This window comes from Cydia fagiglandana, chromosome 14 (genome assembly GCF_963556715.1).
Source record: "Cydia fagiglandana chromosome 14, ilCydFagi1.1, whole genome shotgun sequence".
Taxonomy (NCBI): Eukaryota; Metazoa; Arthropoda; class Insecta; order Lepidoptera; family Tortricidae; genus Cydia; species Cydia fagiglandana.
Genome location: NC_085945.1, coordinates 8,017,609 through 8,043,212, shown reverse-complemented (window position 1 = coordinate 8,043,212; position 25,604 = coordinate 8,017,609). Strand labels below are relative to the sequence as shown.

Here is a 25,604-nt window from a genome sequence, read left to right as displayed (position 1 = left end):
AAGGTAATCATGGTCCATATCCCGGTTGATATAATAAGTCTAGTGAAATTAACTGTGAATCATTTAAGTCAAGACAGGCCAACTATATAGAGTGGCCATGCAGTCACGGCCTAGAGAAGCCATGCCCACAGATGAGGCACAAAATGACCCGCCCGTTGTTACGGGCGGCGGATTGAGACCGCCAAAAATCCCCAAAAGAGATGGAAAGGCCCCCTCAGCCCTCCAGAAAGGAGGATTGAGATGAAATACGACTCGAGTCCGTGAATCATTCAAAACTGTTATCAGTTTTATACTGTTATGTCACAAAGCGACGCACGCCACACGCCGGCCGGCGGCGCGGCATGCGAACTCCTCATTCGTATTGCGTACACGCACGTATCTTGTTTTCATGCGGAATCGCTTGGTTTCCTTGAGCGTCAGCGAATCCCAGATGATGAGATGAATATTGTATCACAGGTAAGCTATTTTAGACCGTATTGTAATGGATTACGGTTGAAAAATAGTCACGTTTATCTTTATTGTGAATACGCATGTATGAAAATCGTTTCGTTTCCTTGAACGTCATCGAATCCCAGATGAATGACCTACGTTTTTGTACCTGTAGCTGTGTTAGACTATTGTAGACCGTATTTCAAAGTTATATGGTTTAGAATTGGCCACGAGTGCCTTCGTTTGTGAATATGCGTGTACAAAATCGAAAATCGCTTGCTACACGTCCACAGGAGCTACCTACCACAACCCTGCACGTGACCCCTGGGTGGTACTAAAGAGTGACAAACCAAGATAATATAGGTAGGCAAGATTGCGATTAATACCGGTGTGGCCTGTAACACGAGCAAATAATTAAAACATAGATTGTACTCCTCAAACTGTGACACTTTTGTTCAACAACTTTAAATTTTTTTTAAGTATTTAGTAGGGATGTACCGACTAGTCGCCGACTAGTCGGAAAAGCCGACTATCCGGCCTCATCTGTAGTCGGCGATTAGTCGGCGACTAGTCGGCAAAAATGGCCGATTAGTCGGCACTTTATAAGTGACAGAAAAACAGGGCAAAAATAAATAAACAGCAAATATTTACCATAGCTTTTCACATATTTTACCCAAATTCCTATTTAGGCTTCGTACGAAAACTTTTTTTCGAATTATTTACCGTGAGATCGCTTTCTTGTCTTGTTGTCCGCTTGTGGTATAAAATATAGCCTTAGAATTATTTTATTTTTCCCTAATTACCTAATATACTTAATTAGGATGAATAGCGCGACGAAAGGTGAAAAACGATTGTTTTTTTAAGTACATCTTAACCGAACTTAGGCGAAATTAGTGATCTGGCCGACTAACCGACTAGTCGGCCAACTAATCGGCCATCCGAGCGCCGATTAGTCGGCTAGTCGGCTAGTCGGCCAAATCAATAGTCGGTACATCACTAGTATTTAGACTCCCTATTTTTCATACAAAATAAATATTATCTTCAATGGACGCCATCGCCACGCCATATCATTGTGATTGACGTTGCTTGTCAAGCCTTAAACATAACCAAATTCGCAATACATTGCGTCTTTGAATAACTTTTAAAGTGTATTCAAAATTAAACTACAAGTTATTTTTAAAAGTTGCTGAACAAATGTTGATCAGTATGAGGAATACAGCCTACAGTTACATTTTTGCTCATATTACAGGCCACACCCGGTATAGTCAATTAAGTAGGTATGTCAACAATGGTACGAAAAATATTTACGTGCTGGAAGTTTCTTGACGTAAAACCACTATACACTATATGTATACTTAGTTGTAGTAAAATCACGTAAACGATGTAAAATTCGATAGGATCTGCACGAACTCGACTCAAAATAGAATTTCACAGGAGTTCAGTGATCTCAGTGTTGTACAACTTTAAAATTGAGACGTACAGTCAACAACAGAGCTATGAATACAGGCAAAGTGTCAAAAATATGTATACATTACTTGATTGCCTGTACATTGAGGTTGTGTATACATATTTTTGGCACTTTGCCTGTAATCATAGCTCTGTTGTTGACTGTACATTAAGAAACAAACACAGGTACAATTTGCTTTTAAAATCTGTACTTAAATACAATCATTTTGCGAGTAGGTTTTTTTTTAAATCAAATCATAATTAAATGCGGCGAATATTTGAACCGCTGGACCGATTTGGAAATTTAAAGGGTAGGTACTTCGCAGTTGATTCGATGATGATCCTGAAAAATCTGAAGAAACTCTTGAAATATTATACCTAAGTAGATTAAAATTGCTCATTTCCTGAATAGCATATGTTATGATAATTAGTGTAATGCGGTAAATATATCTATATAAATGGATTAAATAATGCGAACCAGACACCCAATAAAACTTGCATTACCTATAGATATAATTTTTCCCTTAGACCAGCCATACTCAACCTTTTTTTTTATGAGGGCCGCCATGACGGTTTAGCCTTGTATATGCTTAAAGGTAACGTTCAGATTGCTAGGTTATGGGATCACCTGGCGGGCCAACTAAAAAAGCCCGGCGGGCCGCAGGTTGAGTATTGAGTATCGCTGCCCTACACACTTTAAATGAATAATATCTGGGAGACCGAGCTTTGCTCGGAAAAAATATGAAAACTCAAAAATGCGCGTTTTCCCAGAGATAAGACCTAGCTAAATCGATTTTTCGCCCCCAAAAATCCCTATTGGTTTTGAGCAAATTTCATCGTTAGAGCCGTTTTCGAGATCCCCGAAATATATAAGTACATAAATAAATAAATATACAAGAATTGCTCGTTTAAAAGTATTAGATAAACATACATATAGGTACTATTTATGTCATTTAGTCGACGTTGAGTCGTTGACTGACAATCTACTTAACATTACGTATTACTAGACACAATCATCATTTGACTGACGTATTCCGGCTGTAAGGAGCTGTCTTGACACTGATATTAACATGACGCGGGGCTGCTCGTAACTCGTCAGTCGTCAGCAATTCAACTGATGGCGTGTAATCACCCTCATTAGGGTAATCCGACAATAATGGCTATTAGTAGTATCAGTACATCATACACGCGTCCGTTTACCATGTGCCGTATGAGCTGTTTTACAGCAAAAATTGATCGGTGTATCAATAAAAGTTTCTAAACATATAAGCTCTTAATTAATACTTTACGACTGAAGTTGCAAGAATGTTGTGTTAAACTTATTTTTAAATTGTTGGATATAATCTTACGCAGATCGACCTAGTCCCAAACTATCAAACTAAGCACAGCTTATACTATGAGTACAGTCAGCAGCAGAAGTTGCTAAGCGAGCCAGGTGTTCAAAATGAACTTGACGCGACTTTATTGTTAAAAGAATAAGAGCGTGTCAAAGTAATGTTGAACGCGTACTAGGCAACTATACACATAAATAAATACATAGGTACCTATACAATACATAAAAACAAATTTAAATCAGCTTCATGCAGCCAAGCCTTCAACCAGGCTGTGGTTGGGCTGTGGCTGACCATAATAACTTCTTAAGGGGCCCACTGATTAACGTCCGCCGGACGGTAACGGCCTGTCAGTTAGAACAAAATTTTGACAGTTTCGAACAACTGACAGGCCGATACCGTCCGGCGGACTGTTAATCAGTGGGCCCCTTTACTAACCGCCTAAGGGCCACCCCACATCTGGCGTCTTTCGAGCGTCGGCGTCTACAATTCTATGGCCGCTGCTCGACGCAACGTCGACGCAACTGCGCAGCGACGTCATTTTCCATAGCGCTGACCAGACGCCGACGCTCGAGGGACGCTAGATGTGGGGTGGCCCTTAGTTCCAGGGAACTTCGCCATTTTAATCCATGGCAGTGATTAACTGATTATATCCACTGCAGTAGTAATAATTAAATCTGACAATCGCTATTAGTGCATCGGTCGCACGTTTTTTCCACCAGACAAATGCATGAATTGCAAATGACAAATGTTACTCGGAACGTCATGCGGATTGACAATGACATGCCAGGGTTATTAAAAACGCTTCTCTCAATCGAGAATCAGATACAGGAGGCACTTACTTAAATGACCAATCGTAACCAAATTTGGAAATCTAAATGATTAAGAAATTATCTGTGTCGGACCGTTTTGTTTTTTGGCTAATTGATATCAGTTTTGCATACTACTTACGCCTCTCATTGCTGCATAGTCAATGCGGCCATTTAGGCTATTTTTTAAGTGCATGGTCTGTGTGAGAGATGATATTAAACGAAAAGAAGTGAATGATGAGACGTCGGGCGACAGAGAGGTATGGAAGAAAAGAAAAAGACATGCTGCGCTGGCCCCAAGTAAATGTGACAAGGGCAGGCGAATGATGAATTAGCAATGTATCGAATACCTATTTCAAGTCTAACAGTCTAACTAATTGGGGCTGAATAAATGATTTATTTATTTATTTATTTTATTATTTTATTTATTTGGAGAACCAACAGCTATGACAATACCATAGAAATTATAATGGATACAGAAAGCCAATTATAGGAACTCACAGGTAGTAACATAATACTAAACTAACAGGTACTACTTATACTAAGGTTACGCACTATCGCAAGCACATATGTGAACAAAGCCAACACAAATCATATCTAATAAAGATAAATTGAAAGTTACAAAGATACTAATTAACAAGTAACAAAATGAGGACTATTAAAGTAAAAATATTAATAATACATTTGTAGGTATTTAAGAAGGCGACAACACGCTCACTCAATAGACTCGAAATATCTCTGCACTAAATTACGTCTCACGTTAGGGATTCTACAGTTGAATATATCAATATCAAATTCTTTAGACAACTCGTTAAGGTTAAGGATTTGTGAATATAGACACGCAGTTCATGCTTAGTTCCTCGTTAGGTTATTACAATGAGTACAATGACTAAAGGAATGTTCTAATGAATCCCTTAGTAAGAACCTGAACTAATCACGGTTACTAATTAATCTATTAAAGGCTTATTTTCATTGTCATCATACGATCGTTTGCGAATATGTTGTATCTCATTAATCTCATTAATAAAGTATAAACCTACTACCTGTTTCTGATGTGAAGGTAAATGATTTACTACATCACTACTAATTATAAATACGTCAGTCTATCTGTTACCTCTTCACGCTTAAACCGATGAAATTTGGTATGGAGATCTTCGAGCAACACCGGCTTCCGACACGTCGGAAGGGAGGGGCCCAAGCGATATCTCACCGTACAAATCTTTCTGCCATTTTTCGCGGGGGGAAGGTGCACACAGTCGCACTTCTCACACACTTACATACAAAATCCAATCAGACGCCCTACCGCGAACCACGTTCGACGTGTTGCCTCTCTATGGCACTTGTAAATTCATACGTAAGTGTGACAGGGAGGCAACACGTCAAACGTGGTTCGCGGTAGGCCCTCTGTAATGACGACACAAATACATAGAAAATGACACACGTCAAAGACAAATCTTGCAAACCTCGTTCTCTTTTCGTGTACGGACGAGTGACTAGTGTCACAACACGCACACTAACACATTTTCGTTGAAGTATGTCATTGTATTCTGAGAGATGAGAAGTCGGATTTGTCGCTCGACCGATCCGCAATTTGTACTGAGCGAGCAAAATCGATAAATCCAACAAATACTTGAGACTAAAATATAATAATTGTATTTAAATGTAATTAAACATATGATATGTAAAAAAAAATACATGTGATGTAACACTTTCTTTTTGTAAATTTGATGTCCCCGACCTCTTTTTATAGCAAAAAACGAGCAAACAGGCATTTTTGTGCAGCAGTGTTCACGCGCGCGTCTGGACTCGGTCTAGTGAAAAATCCAAGTGCAACTAGTTTTATTACCCGCGGTAGATTAGATTGACGCGCTAATCTTGTACCTCGGCAGAGGGGAAATAGTGCGAATGCCGCCTCCCTTCCGTGTTGCTCGAAGATGGAGATAGTTAGAGAAGAGACCCGGGAAAGAACATACAGTGATCAATGTGATCATCACGCAAAAGAAGTCGTGGAAAGGGGCTGTCCATAAATTACGTCATCGATTTTTGACCCCCCCCCCCCCTATAACCATCCAATAATCATGCTTCAAATGACCCCATTTCCTCCTACTTCATGCTACCGTCATCCGATGTCCAGACCCACCCTAATTTGAAATGACGTAATTTATGAATAGCCCCTATGTATACCTACATAGGGGCTATCAAGTAGTGTAAAAAAAACAAGTGAAGAGAAAGATTTTTATAAACTACAAACTTTACATAGCAGGACCGTTATAATTTATGAGTTTTATGCCTCATTTACCTGGTTAGCCTATTAGTTCGTACTTTCAATGCGCGATAAAGATTTTTCTCACACTCAATAACTCTTTCATAGCAAAAAATAATGATTTAAAAATAGCTTATTAGTAATAAGATTGAAAAACTATCGCTGGACTGTGTTGACAATCGTCAACTTTTAACTGATTTTTCGTGGACCTTCCGTCGTTGTAATAAAGTTTATATTTAATTAGCTGGGTTGACGATGGTACTGTCGGCATCACAAGTAGTAGATCAAGACTATAAGTACACGTCCCTTTTTTGAAAAGTAGTCCAGAATGGCATATACTTTTGGCGCTTTGTTCCATCCGCTAGTATTCAAACTTCAACATTTGATCCATTCTTAATCAAAAGGGTAAAGGCTATTTCCATATAGCTTCAATTTGAAATCAACCTTACCGATTAGCGACAATGTGGTACCTTTTGGATGAAAACGTCACATTTATTCAGCAAATACTTGCTTGCTAACAAGGGCACTTTTACACGTCAAAAGTGCCCTTGTTGGCTTACAAGGGCACTGTTACACGTCAACATGGAATTTACATACAAGCAAAAAAATATTGATTCTGACTGACCGTACCTATGATAGGTAGGTATACATTATAATATAATTGCTGACACGAGACTGCCACAGGGTAATGATAATTGTTCGCTATTGTAGTATTTTTAATCGGGCAACATTTGAACTTGTAAACTGATGACTCTCATTTATATATGTCATTCAAGGGATAACGATCATGTTTTACATAATTTTTTGCCATTTTGTGAACGACATGTCGCGATATCACAAAATTAGGCATATTATATCTATGTCATTTAAAGTCATGCAGTGGCCAATTATTGCCAAAATTGCGTAATTCTTTGTATAAAATTTTCAATGAAATTAATAAATCTGTTAGGTACTTTTTATAGCTTGAGTTTCTAATTCGAATCCCATTGTAGAAAATATTTGTCACCTCCACAGGTCGTAAAGGTCTCCTTTTTCTTGAAGTCAATAAGGGATGACAAAGTTACATTTTATCCACACGAGAGGCTAAGTAATTTGATGCATGAGTTATTTCCTGATGTTAGCTGGAGGAATAATGATTTTGAATGATTAATATTTCATCGCGTTCATTTGAATTTGGTAATGTTTTAGAGTTATGTTTTTCTTCGCGTTGGTGTGGTGAAAAAAACTCGCTACGCTCGCGGTTCGCGCGTAGTTTAGGATTTTTCGCTTGCTCGTGTATTCAATATTAGCATTAAGAACAACTTTGCCCCCTTGTAAAACAAATATGTAATATAATTGTTGTTACTGGCATGCAAACTTCTTTCAGTGTGCATTTTTTCAATCGGATATATTCCTAAGACATGAGTTCCTTTAAAAAGAACAAATTTAAAATCGAATATTGAAATATAATAGAATAAAAGAAGGTTCCAAATTCAAAAGTGCAAAAATGACTAAAGTCAATTTTTTTATTCCGTAGACTAAAATGACATTTTCTAGTATGAACATAAAATGTCATTTCATAGTATGAAATGTCATTTTAGTCTACCAAATTAAAAAAAATGAGCTTTAGATCTTAGGAGGATACCTATTCCCCTAAATCTACGCGGACAAAGTCTCAGTAATTATACTTGGTATATGTATAATATGAATATATAGCTTACCACTGTCATAGTAGCCTCCTTCCTCATCACTTGGGATTCACATAACATCAAGTTCATACACACAATCAGAAACAACCCCAATTTTACCACCGACATTTTCACTCCACTCTCTTCAAATTTATTCTAAATTCAAAAAAATGTTTAACCTTTATAACAGAACTGACCAGTGCGTAAATTAAAAAATATGTCAAAATGTTTGTAAGTGGGCGGTATTTAAAATGTTTTTATTTTTTTTAATTTAACGCTCCAGTCAAGGCGGTGCGTGCTGAGTGCGCACGCGTTTGTCCTGCCGGCGTTTTTATCATTCAGTCTCGTTTGATGTTATTATTGTGTGACGTCACGCTGCGGGTGAATCTACAATAGCGATTATACAAATATAGGTGTCATTTATGCACAACAGGTGGTGTGTATGTGTACAGGTGAAACACTAATAGACTTAGACCAAGAAAAGTCGGCAGGATTTTGATAGCCCACGCAGTGCAAGTGCTATTTAGACATCATAATTTCATAGAAGTTTGACGTTTAAAATAAGACTTAAGCGGGCCACAGACCATCAGTTTTAACTGCACAGTTTTAACTGTTCAGTTAAATTAAAACGTACGTGTGTAGGCAAATCTTGAACTGTGCAGTTGAACTGACGATCTAATCGAAATTTCAAAAGTTTTAACTGAACAGTTTGACTGAACAGTTAAAACTGTGCAGTTAAAACTGATGGTCTGTGGCCCGCTTTAAACTGAGTGGGCTATCTAATCTCTGCAGACTTTTCTTGGTCTAACTCTGATGGTCGCTGGTTTATAGGTACTTTGACGTCTTTGACTCCGTTCCGAGGTGTGTCGTCAGGAGCTTGCGTTGATGGTGACGGACCGGCGGAGACACCCCTCGGTACGGAGTGAAACATGTCGAGCGTTTTTCGACTTAACCTTTTGGACGCCAATGACCGATATATCCGCACCGCAGGTTCAACGCTAAAGACTGATTAATCGGTCACAGACCACAGAGCAACATAGACCTACGTGCATATGCATAAAGTACCATTTCAGTTTTGACACTTCGCTGACGTGGCGTCCGCGTGACAGCTTTTGTGTTTGACACGGCGTCGAGAAGGTTGAAATACGTGAGTGACCCGTTCTTAATATACCGGGTGTGGCCTGTAACATGAGCAAAAAATTTAACTGTTAGGCTGTGATCCTTATACTGACCAAAATTTGTTCAGCGACTTTTAAAAATAACTTGTGGTTTGATTTTTAATACACTTTAAAGTTTATTCTAAGATGCAATGTATTGCGAATTTTGTTATGTTTAAGGCGTGACAAGCAACGTCAATCTCAATGGTATGGCGCGGCGATGGCGTCCATTGAAGATAATAATTTATTTTGTATGAAAAATAGGGAGTCTAAATACTTCATAATTTTTAAAAGTTGTTGAAAAAAAGTGTCACCGTTTGAGGAGTACAATCTATGTTTTAATTACTTGCTCGTGTTACAGGCCACACTCGGTATATAATATGTTTGTGTCTCACGGAAGTTTTGTAAATAGAACAGGTTTTGTTAAAGAAAGCAAAGCGTAATACAGGAAACCAATTTAATGCCATAGGGCGTTCTTCGGATAAAGAGTGCATCTTTATCTTTAACACTCGACAATAATTAATACTCTTGAATATGCATAATTGCATATCCAAATGACTTGCATATGTGTAAATTACCCGATGACTTTAAATCATAGGCTCTTACTTTTCACCGCCGACCATTGATATCCGCCGACAAAGGTGTTAAGGGGCCCACTGATTAACAGTCCGCCGGATGGTATTGGCCTGTCAGTTAGAACAAAATTTTGACAGTTCCGAACAACTGACAGGCCGATACCGTCCGGCGGACTGTTAATCAGTGGCCCCTTTATACGTTTGACGCCAAAATTTGTTTGTCTGACATACCATAACTAAAATAAAATAAGCCAACAAAATATATTAGCGTACTTAATCCTTTTGACGCTTGTTTTCTAGAATATACTCGTATAAATAACTTGTTAATTAATTGAGTAAAATTCCATTGATAAAAAAAATATTAGGATTAGGTACTTATTAATGAGCGAGTAACGTATTCGAGTATTAACCGATTTAGAGACAATTGAGGCATTACATATTTGTATATTAGTACTTATTACTTACTCCATAAGGTTGAATATCCATTGCCAATTAAATAGGAAATGTGACCTTTTTGAAATATGCGCTTCAATTAAACAACCGATTAAAGTTATGCATGTTGTCGTAATAGGGGTAACATGGAAAATTATAGGCGTTATTCTAATCGTTTTGAAAATTCTCTATATTATAGATAAATAGATAGATAATTATATGTATGTATTTATTGGGACTGATCATACACTCTCAAAGTTGGTTAAAATTTACTATGATATTACGAGTAAAGTGAATTACAATTAATGATTTCATAGTAGGTATATAAAACTTCAATTAAATATCAATTAAAAAAATAACGCAAAAGTAAATTATGTCAGTACAATTAAAAATTACAATAAATTAAAATAAATAACAATAATAATGAATTCAACTAACTCAGTAACAGGCAGGAAGTTGCGCAGGATCGGGACAGGTGGCACGCTCTCGTTTCGGAGGCCAAGATTCTCTTTGGATCGCTGAGCCAAAATAGTTAGTTAATAATGAATTAACTAATAAATTTATCAAACTATGTCAGTGCCAATTATGTATTTTTTTGCGTTTTTTCATTCATCAAAGAACTCGTTTACTCAGGGCCGTTTTAAACCATGCTGGAGCCCTTGGGCACATTAGAATTTGGGGCCCTACTGGAAAGAAAAGAAAGCAAATTGAACTATAATTTTTCTACTATGATCTTCTACTTATTATGGGTAATCATATACTGTTACAGTGTTAGGGCCCCCCCACATCTAGCGTCTTTCGAGCGTCGGCGTCTACAACTGTATGGCCGCGCTCGACGCAACGTCGACGCAACTGCGCAGCGACGTCATTTTCCATAGCGCTGACCAGACGCCGACAGACGCCGACGCTCAAAAGACGCTAGATGTGGGGGGGGGGCCCTTACTGTCTGTCCTTCGTGGGCCCCTGTGAAGATGGGGGCCCTGGGCACGGGCCCCGTGTGCCCTTATGGTAAAGACGGTACTGCGTTTACTGTGTAGTACCTAAGCCTTCATTAGACAATTTATAAATTGGCGGTCAGTGTCAACGTTTTTAATTGCCTCAGGGTCCTCAGGGATCTTATTATAAACTTTAGCACCTATTATCTTAACATACTATATAAATATACAAATATAAACATTCGTAATAAAACTATAATCACCAAGAAAATACAAGTACGTATTACAAGTTACTTGAAAATTATTCTAGGTAAACTACTGCACTAAAATAATCCATGCAAATATCGACCTTACCATCTAGGTTGGAAGATTCAAATCGTAATGTCTTTGGAAATTATACTCATTTTAAATTAAATTAACTATGTACATGCAAAGTATATTTTTAATCGATACAAATAAGAAGAAGTGTCGTTATGCATAGAGTATTCCACACGCACGTGTAAAATTAAATGCCTTTGTAAGTAATAGTAGTATCTCGTCTCGTTAAAAAATCCGGTTAGGTGCGAATCGCACTCGCTCGCCGAGGGTTCCGAATCTACAGACTTTTTTTGTTTTTGTTTGCATGCTGACTGTACTACTGTAAATAGTTAAGGGCCAAGCCAATTGTTTGTGGTCAAGGTCATAGATATGATATAATATGGATACTGACCATGAATTTTAAATATTGTATGTCCATCTAGCTCTAGCTGCAAAGGAACTTAAATGGATTTTATTCATAAAGTGGTAGTAGTATTTCTGTTGATATGTATTTTAGACTAGATACTCTATATAATATAACATATATGTATAAAAATAAATCGATTCGGACAGCTAGGTTCCTTTCCTTGTAAGTTATTCACAAACAGAAAATCTATTCTGTACCCGATAATTAAATTTCTGGTTGCGACTTACACATCGACCAAAACTGGGTCCGAAATTTTTACGGAGTTTCAAAATTGGCAGTATTTTTATTTTTAACACTTAAGTTTTGGGTAACACAAAAGACAAATCTGAACACTAAATCTATGTATTACCCTATATTAATTACATATTCAGGTCAGAAACTTTAGCAATATCTAAACATATAAATTGAAAATGGTTGGCCTTGGCCAAGAATTTCAGATCAGTTTGTATGGCGCGGCCGCTTATGGTCGTTATGCGAATGGTAATATTGGTAATGTATGCACGACTCGGTTGTCATACATATTACATACATATTTGCGTCTTTGTTACCATAACCGAACGATAGCCATTGTGATGCTTGTTAATGCTCTGTTTTATCTGTTTACTTCCTTGACTGTGATGTAAGCACTTTTTGGCTATAAAATATTATACCAATACAATTTTATCATATACAAGGTGTCATAAAAGGGACGATCAAAACGATACAGCTTATGAATAAGCTAATTAGGAACTATAAAAAATAAAAAAATATCAAAATCGGTTCAGAAATGACGGGAGTACCTAGGTAAGAGCATAATACATAAAAAAATACGATTTGATACTTATGTTCGTTATTTTTTAGCATTAGAAAGAACTTGCAAGAAGGTAAGCGATCTTGACATGTCTTTTAATTGAAAAACGCTTTATAAAATCCAAAAACGATTACTTATGAAAGCAGAAGAATATAAATGATCGTATTAGATTCATAATTGTTACATATTTGCCGCAACTTATTTTTAAAATGTGTTTTTCAATTAAAAGACACTTCAAGATTGTTTATCTAATTTCTAATGCTAAAAAAAACGAACTATAACCTCCTCCTTTTTTGAAGTCGATTAAAAATAACAGATGGGACAAACAGTAAACTGTGATTATTACTTAAGTCTTAAATATGAGGCAATCTGTGAGAAAATATACATTTATCTACACACATATCATAAACTGTCTATGATGCCTTCAAAATTCGTAAATAATGGCCCACATTACGATAAACTGTTTTGTTACAGCAAATTTCTTATCTATGAAAATGTGGTAATAGCTTCATTACTATATCAAAATCGATTTGGTAATGCATTTCAAATTTCGAACATCTCTGAAAAAAAAAGCAATTTGATTTGACCCCTATTCTAATATCAGTTGAGATGACGTTTTATTCGAAATCAAATGACAATTGCATACAATATTGACAAATCTCGCATGTAAGTTGGTATCGGACGATATGATAATCGACCCCGACTCTAGTTTGTCTCTGAATTAAAAAAAACTACGGATGCGGGACGTGCGTGAAAAAAGTTTTCATTTGCCGCCATTTGACGTACAGTTTATCTTTTAATTAGTTTATAAGTAAAAAATAATTTGTTTTGTTGATTTTAAAGGAACTATAATAAAAGTTTCGTGTAAAATGTGCGATAAAGATATTTCGGAGACGCCATCTCATATTCGCGAGTTCCGCCACAGAGCAGAGTCGGCTGTAATATGAAGTTAGTGAATATATCATAGAAAGTTTATAATATGTGTGTAGATAAAGCAGTGTATGTAACTGTACATAATTAGGCATTAAAACACTCGTGTGATACTATTATGAAACTCATTTCATTCGTTTCATAAACCCACACTCGTATTTTAATGCCTTTTATTATGTAGCAGTCACATAAACTACTATTAATGAAGGAAATAACAGTAAACAAAATAACTTATACATAATATACATTTTAATTACCAACATGTAGGTATTTTAAATATTTTAATGCATAGCATAATCAATATTTTCATTTGTGGTTGCGCTAATCGAATGTTTTCATCTCTGAATGGCTTTTAGTGCCGGATGGCGTTTAGGATGTCAATGACGTGCATTTGTGGTTTATTGTTGCGTATGCTCATAATTTGTTGGTAGATTACCTAAACACAATTGATACAATTGACATTGTTTTTGAATTGAAATTAAATGTGACGTTCCACGGAAAAAGGTACCTTATGGCGGCTGACGCTTACGTCAGATAGCGCCGCAATAATATTAGTAAGCGCCAACCGCCATAAGGTACCTTTACCCGTGGGAAGTCACAAATAGCGAAGCACTCGCCTTTGTTCGTCCATTAATCTATTTCCCTGTATATTGCTCCAATATGCAAGAGCTTTTTTTTTACTGCACATACAGCAACTTCGCGCAGTGTGTCTGGTTGCTGTTAGGGCTGAACCCCTGGAGCCTGGCTCCCGCGGGCCGGAGGCTTTGGGTGTCGGTGGGCCGGATTTGGCCCGCGAGCCGAAGTTTTAGAGCCCTATAGTTGCACGATAGAGAGACGGATAGCGAAATATCGAATCTCGCTCGTTTAGTTAGTTCTTCGAACGTTAGAACGGAAATTCTCATGATGAAGACGGAGTCCTATAATTGGACTGGCCCTTATACTTCACGTAAATACATGTTAATGCAATAACATGTTACTCTTCGAAGGCCCCAAAAATATGTGACACCCTCTTTATGACTCTACAAATAAGATTGTGTTGGATATTTTTGCGGCCTTCGTTGTGTAAAGGGGCCCACTGATTAACAGTCCGCCAGAGGGTATCGGCCTGTCAGTTGTTCAGAACTGTCAAATTTTTGTTCTAACATATTATTGCAGGTGATGAGGTGACTGTTAATCTTCTTAGGCATAGTTATTAGACAACACTACCATAATTAGGGCTGATTTAGACGGCGAGCGAACTCGCGTGCGATTCGATTTAAGTTATATTGCGGACTGTTCGTTACGTCCAATTCAATCGACCGATCAGAAACCGCAATTTAATGAAACTCGCATGCGAGTTCTCGCATCGTCTAAATGAGCCCTTAGTAATCTTAGTATTATTAATTAAACTCTCGTTACCGGGTGTGGCCTGTAACATGAGCAAATAATTAAAACATAGATTGTACTCCTCAAATGGTGACATTTTTGTTCTACAACTTTTAAAAATTATGAAGTATTTTGACTCTCTATTTTTCATACAAAACAAATATTATCTTCAATGGACGCCATCGCCACGCCATCATTCTTCGCCATTTATCATTGTGATTGACGTTGCTTGTCACGCCTTAAACATAACAAAATTCGCAATACATTGCGTCTTAGAATAAACTTAAATCAAACCACAAGTTATTTTTAAAAGTCGCTGAACGATTGTTGGTTAGTATGAGGAGTACAGCCTACAGTTTAATTTTTTGCTCATATTACCGGCCACACCCGGTATTATAAGTATTGCGTATAGATTGATTCATTATTGTCAGGGGTCGGACAAAAAGTGCGGATGACGTAAAAATGACGTAATCTTGCACACAGGATGATGTTTGAGTTTGTATTTAAACTTCCGTGTGACATGTAGTAACAAAGAAGTATTAATGAAGTAACAAAATAATCGTAAATAAATCCATGGAATTAATAATACAGGTGGTAGGGTGATGTAGTGAATAAAATAAATTTCACGAATAAATGTCTTTTAATATTGCTTACCTTCGTTGGTATATCTTGATTGATTACAGCAAGAGCAGTATACGTGTTTGTCACGTACCTCCAAAAACGGAAAATTGCCACAATATTCGAGTAAAGATGACATTTTAGAGCGTTTTCTTATACATTAGTAAATATAAATTTTAGCTAAATATAATCGTGAAGATACAATAGCTAAACAATAACGAAGTCAATTTATTGTTCATCTGATTGACAATGTGTCAGTCAAAAACGTACTTACTCATTTCAAGTGGCGATATCGTTTAATAAAGAGGTTGATAAATGATAAGTGATAATTGTTTATGAAAATCAAAAATACTATTTGAAATCATCCTATAAGTGGTTTGACGTCATCCGCACTTTTTGTCCGACCCCTGATTATTATATTACCGCTTGTCACTATTAACACCCTATTCGGTATAAAATATCACCTACATCAACAACCCGCCTAGAACGGCATGCACACACCTTGGACATTTATAAATGGAATTAATTGATTGTTATTTTTCTATTAACTAACATATGGTATCTACTACCTAGTATTTTCTACTGGATTCCTATCAAGTCAGAACACTATCAGTAAGAATGACATTAATTAATATTGTCAATCTAATATTCATATATTAATAATACACTTCATTCCCATTAATTTAAATACCTATAAACCAAAGTCCCCCGCCGCGTCTGTGTGTTTGTGTGTATGTATGTTCGCGATAAACTTGAAAATTACTGAACGGATTTTCATGCGGTTTTCACCTATTAATACGAGTATTCTTGAGGAAGGCGTAGGTGTATAATTTGTGTAGGTAATCTGTGCGAAGCCGGGGCGGGTTGCTAGTAGACTACATAATCTAAGTAAACTGTAATGTTATTAATACTTATTAACGATATGATTCAAAAGTGATGACGTATGTAATATCTGGTTGCATTACTAATTGTATCTAGTCCGCACTAGGTATGTATAGTTAGAGATGCGTAAGCGCAGAAGAATGAAAACAAATGCTGTATTGTATACAAATGAATCTAAATCTAAAATCCACGATGCACTGCACACTGCTGAAGATCGCAACAAGTGGAAGGAGTTAGTCCACAAAATAATTCGTGGAGGCCACGACCCTCAGCAATGAGGAATACGACACAAGGAGGAGGATACAAATGAATCACTGGACTAAACAATGTGAATATAATAGTTCTTCTTTCTTTCCAGTAGTATCCTCATTGCTGAGAGTCGTGATTACCAACGCTTAATACCACTCTTCCAGGCACTCCTATCCTGCGCCATTTGCAGGCAGGTCTGGGCCTTGGGTCCTGCATATGCCTTTACTGCGTCTATCCACCGGGTAGGCTCTCTTCCTCTACTTCTGTTCCCTTCAACGTAACCGACCATCATCAATACCTCTAGACTATCTTCGCGTCTAGCCACGTGTCCGAAGAATCGAAGTATGCGCTGTGTGCAAATAGTGGAGAGTCGTGTTCGAATTTTCAGCTGGCTAAGGATTGATTCGTTTGTGATATAATAGTTAAACATCACCTAATAATGAGGAATGTATCACACGTCCTATCTTTCCGTAATTAAAGTCTATTATGCAAAATAACGGCCAAGTGCGAGTTGGATTCGCGCCCCGAGAGTACCGTGCTATCGCAACATGCAATATTTTGTAATGATTTTAGTTTTTAACCCCCGACGCAAAAAGAGGGGTGTTATATGACTTATATGTTTGATTTGATGCCAATATCAGTCTGCCTGTCTGTGGCATAGTACCGCTCCAACGGATGGGCCGATTTCGATGCGTTTATTTTTTGTGTGAAAGCGAGTTTTTGCCTCTGAACCTACGTTCATTCTTAAATTGTTGCAGGCAACCACAAAAGACAGCGCGATGTCACCAGGCGCCGCTCCGGCCGCGCACGCCAGCAGCGAGCTGCTGGGATCCCTGACCACGCAGCAGCAGCAACGCACCAGCGCCCGTGTCATTAAGAAGCTGAGGACTGAACCAGTCCCCGATCCTGACAAGAGAGGTATACCAACTTCAACAGCTTGACAGATAACTTCAGCAGCGTCCAGTCATCCCTGTAGAGCAGCGGTCGGCAACCTGCGGCCCGCGGGCCGCATGCCACTCGTGAACCTGTCATTTGCGGCCCGAGTGCCGCCTTGGCTATTTTGTATGTAATAGTGAAAAACGACAATTATTTATTTATTTATTTATTGATCAAATAAGTAACACAGCATTACAGTATAAAACCAAGGCACTGTGAAACTACAAAGTAAAAGAAAAGACAAAGAAAAACAATACACATACAAATGAAATTAACTAAACATTAGATTTGGGCGACGACGTAACGGCGACAATGTCTCATAAAGTCATAAATATTAACAAAGTACGGCCCGCGTCACCTCCGTTAACTACTATGTGGCCCTTGGCTGCTAAATGGTTGCCGACCGCTGCTGTAGAGCTAAGATGGTCGGTTTTTTATCAACTGTCATCATGCATCTGACGTTCTAACAAGTATGAAAGTGCGATAGTATCACATGACAAAGTAAAAATGCGTCCATGATACCGCGGCTGGACAACATCTGTTGTGACTATAGTTCGTTTTTTTTAGCATTAGAAAGAACTCCACAGAAGCAAGCGTGCAGTTTTTATCAGGCTCGTTATTTGTTAATAATTATTGAATTATCTAATGTAGCATAGTGAATACATATAATTTACTTCAAATTATTACCGCTAAAAGTGCCCGATTTGGAACCACAAGCTTACTTCTGCGAAGTTCTTTCTAATGCTAAAAAAAACGGACTATAGGTATATGCCATAAAGCCAATGCGGGAATAACATTTACGTTTGCATTTGTGGCATCTAGGTATAATGAGGGAATACCATTACCTATGCCTTTTTGCGTGGTTTAAGGCCAGATCTTTGCAATTAGTTTAAAGCTCTTTAGTCTTTACCTACTACGTTTCTTTTCCCCGCTCATCACGATCTTCAGCAGGCCCCTGCTCTAGCTGTGCTCCTGACTCCTGACCATGTTCAATCCGATCATTTCACCGCACACTAGAGTTCAAAAATAGCTCCCAACACCAAGCTAACCTGAACTGTCCTTCATTTCAGATATACCAGAATGCGACACCCCAAGCAAAATCGACGAGAAAGAACTAAAATTCCCGACAGTCAAACAGCGCATGCCCAAAGCTCTCTGGTCGGCTGACGAGAAGAGTCTGTTCTTCGAGGCTCTAAACGAGTACGGCAAAGACTTCGATGCCATCACCACTCACATTTGTGCCAAGATGAAGAAGAAGGGCATGCCAGACGTCAATCTGAAGACGAAGACGCAAGTCAGCCACTTTTATTACAGAACTTGGCATAAACTGTCGAAGCATGTACATTTTGGAGAGAGTGAGTATAATTCACTTATTGTTTAATCTTCTGCTTCAACGAACTTTATCTTTATATCTCAATTGTTGACGTCATTTTGTCAAGACAAGATACAGTCGCCATCAGATATATCTGAGCGGCCGAGGTGGAGTGGAGAGGAGGAGGCTCAAAAATATCTGAACACTTAAATCCTTGACAACAGAGGCGTGTTCAGATATTTGTGAGCGCCTTGGCCGCTCAGATATATCTGATGGCGATTGTACATCGTATTCTAAAGAACGAGGATTCCACATAGTTACGTATCTTAAAATCCACTCTTTCTTTCTTCAGTGATCTTCGATGAGCGAAGTCACATTCAAAGAAAACATGTTTATAAAGATCTATCAGCTCGTTGATCGTGTCTTTTTGCTTTTCTCAGACGTGAAGAAAGTGGCGCAAGAGTTATACGCTCTAATCAACTACGGTGAGCTTAGAAAGAAGCTGGTCTCAGTGAGCGAGAAGACTTGCGCGCGTCTACACGAGATGGTTCTAAGCGGCAGCATGGTGGTTCGCCATCGTGGGAGGAACGTCCGTGTTAGGACGCCTATGTGCCGTGCGTTGCGAAGACTCAATCAAATCACAGGTGAGCTCAATACAGATATACACCAAACACGAAATACTGTGATAAGATTTGCGCGCGTCTACACGAGATGGTGCTAAGCGGCAGCATGGTGGTTCGCCATCGTAGGAGGAACGTCCGTGTTAGGACGCCTATGTGCCGTGCGTTGCGAAGACTCAATCAGATTACAGGTAATGTCGGCTACATACGTAACGATAAATCGTAGCGATTAAACTGTGCAGTCCGAACTACGTATACGATAGTTACGTGTGTAGCCGGGGTAAGTTTTCTACAGATACTTCATCAAAGACTAGACAAGGTGAGAAGACTTGCGCGCGTCTACACGAGATGGTTCTAAGCGGCAGCATGGTGGTTCGCCATCGTGGGAGGAACGTCCGTGTTAGGACGCCTATGTGCCGTGCGTTGCGAAGACTCAATCAGATTACAGGTAAGTTTTCTACAGATACTTCATCAAAGACTAGAGAAGGTGAGAAGACTTGCGCGCGTCTACACGAGATGGTGCTAAGCGGCAGCATCGTGGTTCGCCATCGTGGGAGGAACGTCCGTGTTAGGACTCCTATGTGCCGTGCGTTGCGAAGACTCAATCAGATTACAGGTAAGTTTTCTACAGATACTTCATCAAAGACTAGACAAGGTGAGAAGACTTGCGCGCGTCTACACGAGATGGTGCTAAGCGGCAGCATGGTGGTTCGTCATCGTGGGAGGAACGTCCATGTTAGGACTCCTATGTGCCGTGCGTTGCGAAGACTCAATCAAATCACAGGTGAGTCAATACAGATATACACCAAACACGAAATACTGTGAGAAGACTTGCGCGCTTTTCCACGAGATGGTGCTAAGCTGCAGCATGGTGGTTCGCCATCGTGGGAGGAACGTTCGTGTTAGGACGCCTATGTGCCGTGCGTTGCGAAGCTCAATCAGATAACAGGTAAGTTTTCTACAGATACTTCATCAAAGACTAGACGAGGTGAGAAGACTTGCGCGCGTCTACACGAGATGGTTCTAAGCGTTGCGGAGACTCAATCAAATCATAGCTGAGCCCAGTAGTACGAACGAGACTTGAGCAATCGCATAGTGGTACGGCGTCGTTGTAGGAATTTAGTACCATCATGTCATGTCATCCCCAACCACTTGTGTTGCCGTACTAATTTAGTATGGGAGCGTGACGATTTCAAAATTGCACAAAACTGGGTACATGAGTGCGTGTACAGACCGGCAGCTGTCGGAGCAATACTTTGTGCCTTTCTCTCTATAACTTATATTTAATGTAAAAACGATTACCAAAAACTCATCATATAGATAGAAGCGCGACCGATTATTTCAGAATCGCATCGCATTGCGCTCTTCATATTCACAACACAATATGATATATTTATTTATTTAAAACATTTATTTTATCTAGATACGTTAATTATTTATTAGACATAAATCACAATTACATAATATTTAGATCCAAAAGCATCGTTAAACGAGAATGGTCTGTCTCGATACTACAGAGCGGTCGCTGGCGGTGGGCGTGTGCGCGCTGGCCACGGTGGGGCTGCGCGCGCGCACGGCCGGCGCGTGGGCGCGCGTGCAGGCGGCGGCGCACAACCCGCGCGCCGCCGCGCAGCTGTCGCCGCGCACCAAGCTGCACGCGCTGCTCAGGGCACTGGAGAAGCGGTGGCAGGGGAAGATCAAACTTGTATCCTTTTCAGTTTCTTGTACAGGCGGGTACCGGTTTGGCCCATGTATAGGCTTTGGGCTACGGTTGGAGCCGTATATCTTTCGACACCCATTATGACGCTGTTCGTAAAATACGGTCTTTCCACCGCTATACGACCGGCTGACATTTAAACTATCTTTTGACAAAGTATCAAACGGGAGGCGATGAAAAAAAATATTTTATTTTTTACATGTTTCGGTGGCTGCCATTCCTCAACCCACCAACGGAGCGCCAGCTGACGTCCATGAGGGATCGTCATACATAGCCGTTAACCAATATACGAGTCGCCCGGGAGACGATTGGTCATAGAAATCTTTTCGTGACTTGCGGTCCATTATGGCCCTTAATATCGTCAATGCCAACAAAATTCTTCTGTGGATCTTACGATGGGGCGATAGATATCAATTTTAAAACCATTCGACTGTAAAATGTAACTTTGCCTATCATTATACAAAGTAAAATTACCTAAGTAAATAAAATATATAAGTACCTAAGTCTTAAAACACCACAATATATTGGGGTACTCTCCTCCAAAAATTAAAATTTTCTCGAGGCAGAGGTGTAGGGTTGGAGCCGGTGTAGCTTTATTTGACATTCATAAGCGCATCGTAATATGCCTACTTGAATAAACTATTTTTTATCTTTACCGAAATACGTTTCTGACCCGCTACCAGTGTAAACCAAACTTGGAGAATATAGTGGAGATGGAGCCCGAAGAAGAGAAGCCGGAACCGGCGAGACCCGAAGACAACGAGGATGACCTGGAAGACCACCTCAACCTGGAGACCGACAGGATTATTGTTCAAGGTATAATAAAATTATCGTCTTTTCATTTTAGAATCAATTTGAACTTATTTTGAATCAGTACCTTTAGACCGACAGCTTAAATGAGTCCTCGCCTGCGCGGTGGGTCAAACTGATCACTGTGTTATGTCTTTCCTGTAGACATACACAAGAGTTAAGGGCTATAAAGGAAAATTTTCTTATTTAACCCTTATCCACGTGAGAAGGTCCTCCTTTTATTTAGAGAACTATGATAAAAATGTACAGTTCGCGCGAACACACTAGTTTTCTCTCCTGTGGGCAATAGTTAACAGCTTGTGGGCATGTAAGTAATGATTTTATTATAGTTCTCTAAATAAAAGAAGGACCTTTTCACGTGGATAATGGTTAAATAAGAAAATTAACCTTTATAGCCCTTAACTCTTGTGTATGTCTACAGGAAAGACATAACACAGTGATCTGTTTGACCCCGGTACGGGGGCGCAGTACCCCTGCCGCCCGCACCTTCCCCGCCACCCTTAGGGTCTGCTGCACCAAACAGTTCGTATCGTTAGAGTTTGCTAAATTTTTATGTATGGAATAGTACATTGCAGGAGAGGACGGAAAATCGCTAAAAGATGGACGAGTGAGTTCGAGGGCCGACACGTTAGTGGAGGCCCTCGAATAATACGAGTCCATCTTTAGCGTTTCCGGCCGAGGCATTACATAGTGCTTTTCACGACTACTGCGAGGAAATAAGAAAACATTTGCATAACTATAAGTACTAGCCCGCGATTTCTCTGGTAGCAAATTACTAGCCACTGCCTGTACTGTCTCTTGAATTTCGGTAGGCGTCAGCGTAAGAATATCATTTTCTTCACTAGAAGAACTCATTTTTATAGCGAGCGTAGATACGCGTTTCATATATTTTTTAGTCAAACATAATTTACACTATCCAATTCAGTAGGTATTTTCAGATCCCGCCTTTTTTTACTTTTTTTACCACTTTTAAGAGGCGTTTTTCTGTTATTTGCTTCAAACCGACTCTAAAATTAGAAGCGTTTTTGCTAATAAAACCACAAACAGCTACAAAATTAAAAAACGCCTTAAGCGTGAACTGAATGGATAATTGTTAAAAAAAAATGAAGTGAATGGTTTTGATATTTCTTTTTTTTTTAAACAAGAAATTGGTGCTATAAATAACCTAATTTTATTTTTGAAGGAAAAAGTTGCGCAAAAAAAGACCTTTTATTGAAGTTTATGTTTTAAATGATACTCATTGCTGTAGCGAACTGTCACCAATGACAGATGATGACAACAATGAAACATTGTAGTAGTGGTGCTTCAGGTGCTACAGCTATTGCCTACTTTCCAGCTTGGTTTTAGACCATCTATTGCCACATTTCCGAACAGTGGCGTGAAAAATTTCATAGTGGCGCGCCGGGGCGCGCCGGCTGACGTTGATCATTCTGTCAAATGTGGTTGGTGCAACTGGCCCCTAGGGCCCCCCCACATCTAGCGTCTTTCGAGCGTCGGCGACTGGTCAGCGCTATGGAAAATGACGTCGCTGCGCAGTTGCGTCGACGTTGCGTCGAGCAGCGGCCATAAAGTTGTAGACGCCGACGCTCAAAAGACGCTAGATGTGGGGGGGGGGGGGCTTAGGGTCGGTCAGCAACAGCCATAAAGTTGACTGGACGCCGACGCTGGTGTGGGTGGGGTCTCTCTATACCATATATCCCGGTCTTTACCCGTCACCCACCAGTTCGATTTAGTGGGACCTATAATTGGTTGTTATTGTAACGGTGCGTGTAACGAAGCGTTACACTATCGACCTTCATACTATTTCTGGCACCATACAAATTCTAAATTCCTTTTTGAAATTCAAATCCTATTCCAAATTCCATTCAATGATTTTTATTTTCAGTTCGATCACATACTTTGATCGATAAACATCATTTTATCTAACTAAACTTACCTCCACTTCCAAAAAAGCACCACCATTTAAATGGACATCACTAGAAGACAATGCCTTTAAATCCATTAAAGAAGCTCTAGTCTCTACCCCTGTTCTTGCTTGCCCAGACTTCTCAAAACCCTTCGCAGTCCACTGTGATGCATCCAGCTTCGGCATCGGTGCCATGCTGACCCAAGAATTTGATGGCGTTGAGAAACCCATTGCTTATATGAGCAAATCCCTAACTGGTCCCCAAAGAAATTACTCAATTACAGAAAGAGAACTCTTAAGTGTCTTACTAGCCCTAGAACATTGGCGTTGCTATCTTGACAACGGCTTAAAGTTCACAATCTACACAGACCATTCCGCATTACAATGGTTTCTCCATCTAGATAATCCAACCGGACGTCTAGCCCGCTGGAGTATTCGTCTATCTACATTTAACTTCGAAATTAAACATAAACGTGGTAAAGATCATCTAATCCCTGACGCTTTATCACGCTTACCTTCAGTAGACGTTATTAACTACAATAGTTCTAATACCAATGACGACTGGTATAATAATATCTACGCTAAATGCAGTTCTAACCCCAACACCACTCCAGATTACATAATACATAATAATAAATTATACCGATACTCAAAAACCCCTTCGTTACTCCAATCTGAGTATAATTGGAAAGAAGTTATCCCACTAGAGTACAGAATACCCATTATCACAGAAAATCATTCCACCCCAACTTGCGCTCATTTCGGAACATTTAAAACATACAATAAAGTTAAATTGAAATATTTTTGGCCAGGAATGTACAAAGATATTTCAAATTTTATTGCCAAATGCGAGACTTGCTTAGCTTGCAAACACCAAACCCAACTAAAACTTGGCCTAATGGGTAAACCTAAGCAATGCTCTCGACCCTTTCAATGCATTTCAATAGATTTGATCGGCCCCTTGCCTACTACACTAAAACACAACAGATTCATCTTTGTCGTTACTTGCTGTTTTTCAAAATACTGCCTCCTCTTTGCGATTAAACGTGCTACGTCATCAGTAATCGTTCATATTCTAGAAAACCTAGTTTTCCTAGTGTACGGAATCCCACAGACCATAATTCTTGACCATGGTCCTCAATTCGTTAGTCAAGAGACAACGGATTTATTCCACTCCTATCAGATCCCAAAAATACACTATTGCGCAATTAAATGCGCCCAACCAAATCCCGTGGAGAGATATAATAAAGTTGTTACCACAGCAATATCCTCATTCATACAGGATGACCACAGGAATTGGGATATCAACCTACATAAGATACAATTTGCTATTAATACTTCCGTAAATGAAACAACAAATTATACTCCTTCTTTCCTTGTATTTGGTCGCGAATTAGTCACATGTGGATCAGCATACGATAAATCTGATCTCACAGATGATATTATATTCGCACCCAGAGACGAATACGCTGATAATCTTGGTCTTCTCCAGCCTGTCTTCTCCGAAGTACAAGCCCGTCTTTGGAGAGCACACCAAACCAATTCTTCATCGTATAATAAACATCACCAACATTTCGAATTCAACGAAAATGACATCGTCTGGAAACGAAATTACGCAATTAGTAATTCTCCTAAACACTATTCTGCTAAACTTGCACCCAAGTTTATTAAATGTTCTATCCTAAAAAAAATATCACCCTT

At 39.1% G+C, this 25,604-nt stretch overlaps 2 protein-coding genes across 2 annotated transcripts in view; one reads left to right on the top strand and one right to left on the bottom strand.

The window, feature by feature from the left end:
- Window positions 1-8,226, bottom strand: part of LOC134670696 (lipase 1-like) — a 28,802-nt gene extending 20,576 nt beyond the window's left edge. The window contains exon 1 of the mRNA XM_063528508.1: window positions 7,979-8,226. Coding sequence (XP_063384578.1) covers window positions 7,979-8,074 — 96 coding nt within the window. The 5' untranslated portion in view covers window positions 8,075-8,226. The remainder of the gene's footprint in view (window positions 1-7,978) is intronic.
- Window positions 1-25,604, top strand: part of LOC134670713 (protein cramped) — an 86,937-nt gene that overhangs the window by 27,045 nt on the left and 34,288 nt on the right. The window contains exons 3-7 of the mRNA XM_063528529.1: window positions 17,361-17,520; window positions 18,609-18,893; window positions 19,291-19,494; window positions 20,988-21,175; window positions 21,871-22,003. Coding sequence (XP_063384599.1) covers window positions 17,361-17,520; window positions 18,609-18,893; window positions 19,291-19,494; window positions 20,988-21,175; window positions 21,871-22,003 — 970 coding nt within the window. The remainder of the gene's footprint in view (window positions 1-17,360; window positions 17,521-18,608; window positions 18,894-19,290; window positions 19,495-20,987; window positions 21,176-21,870; window positions 22,004-25,604) is intronic.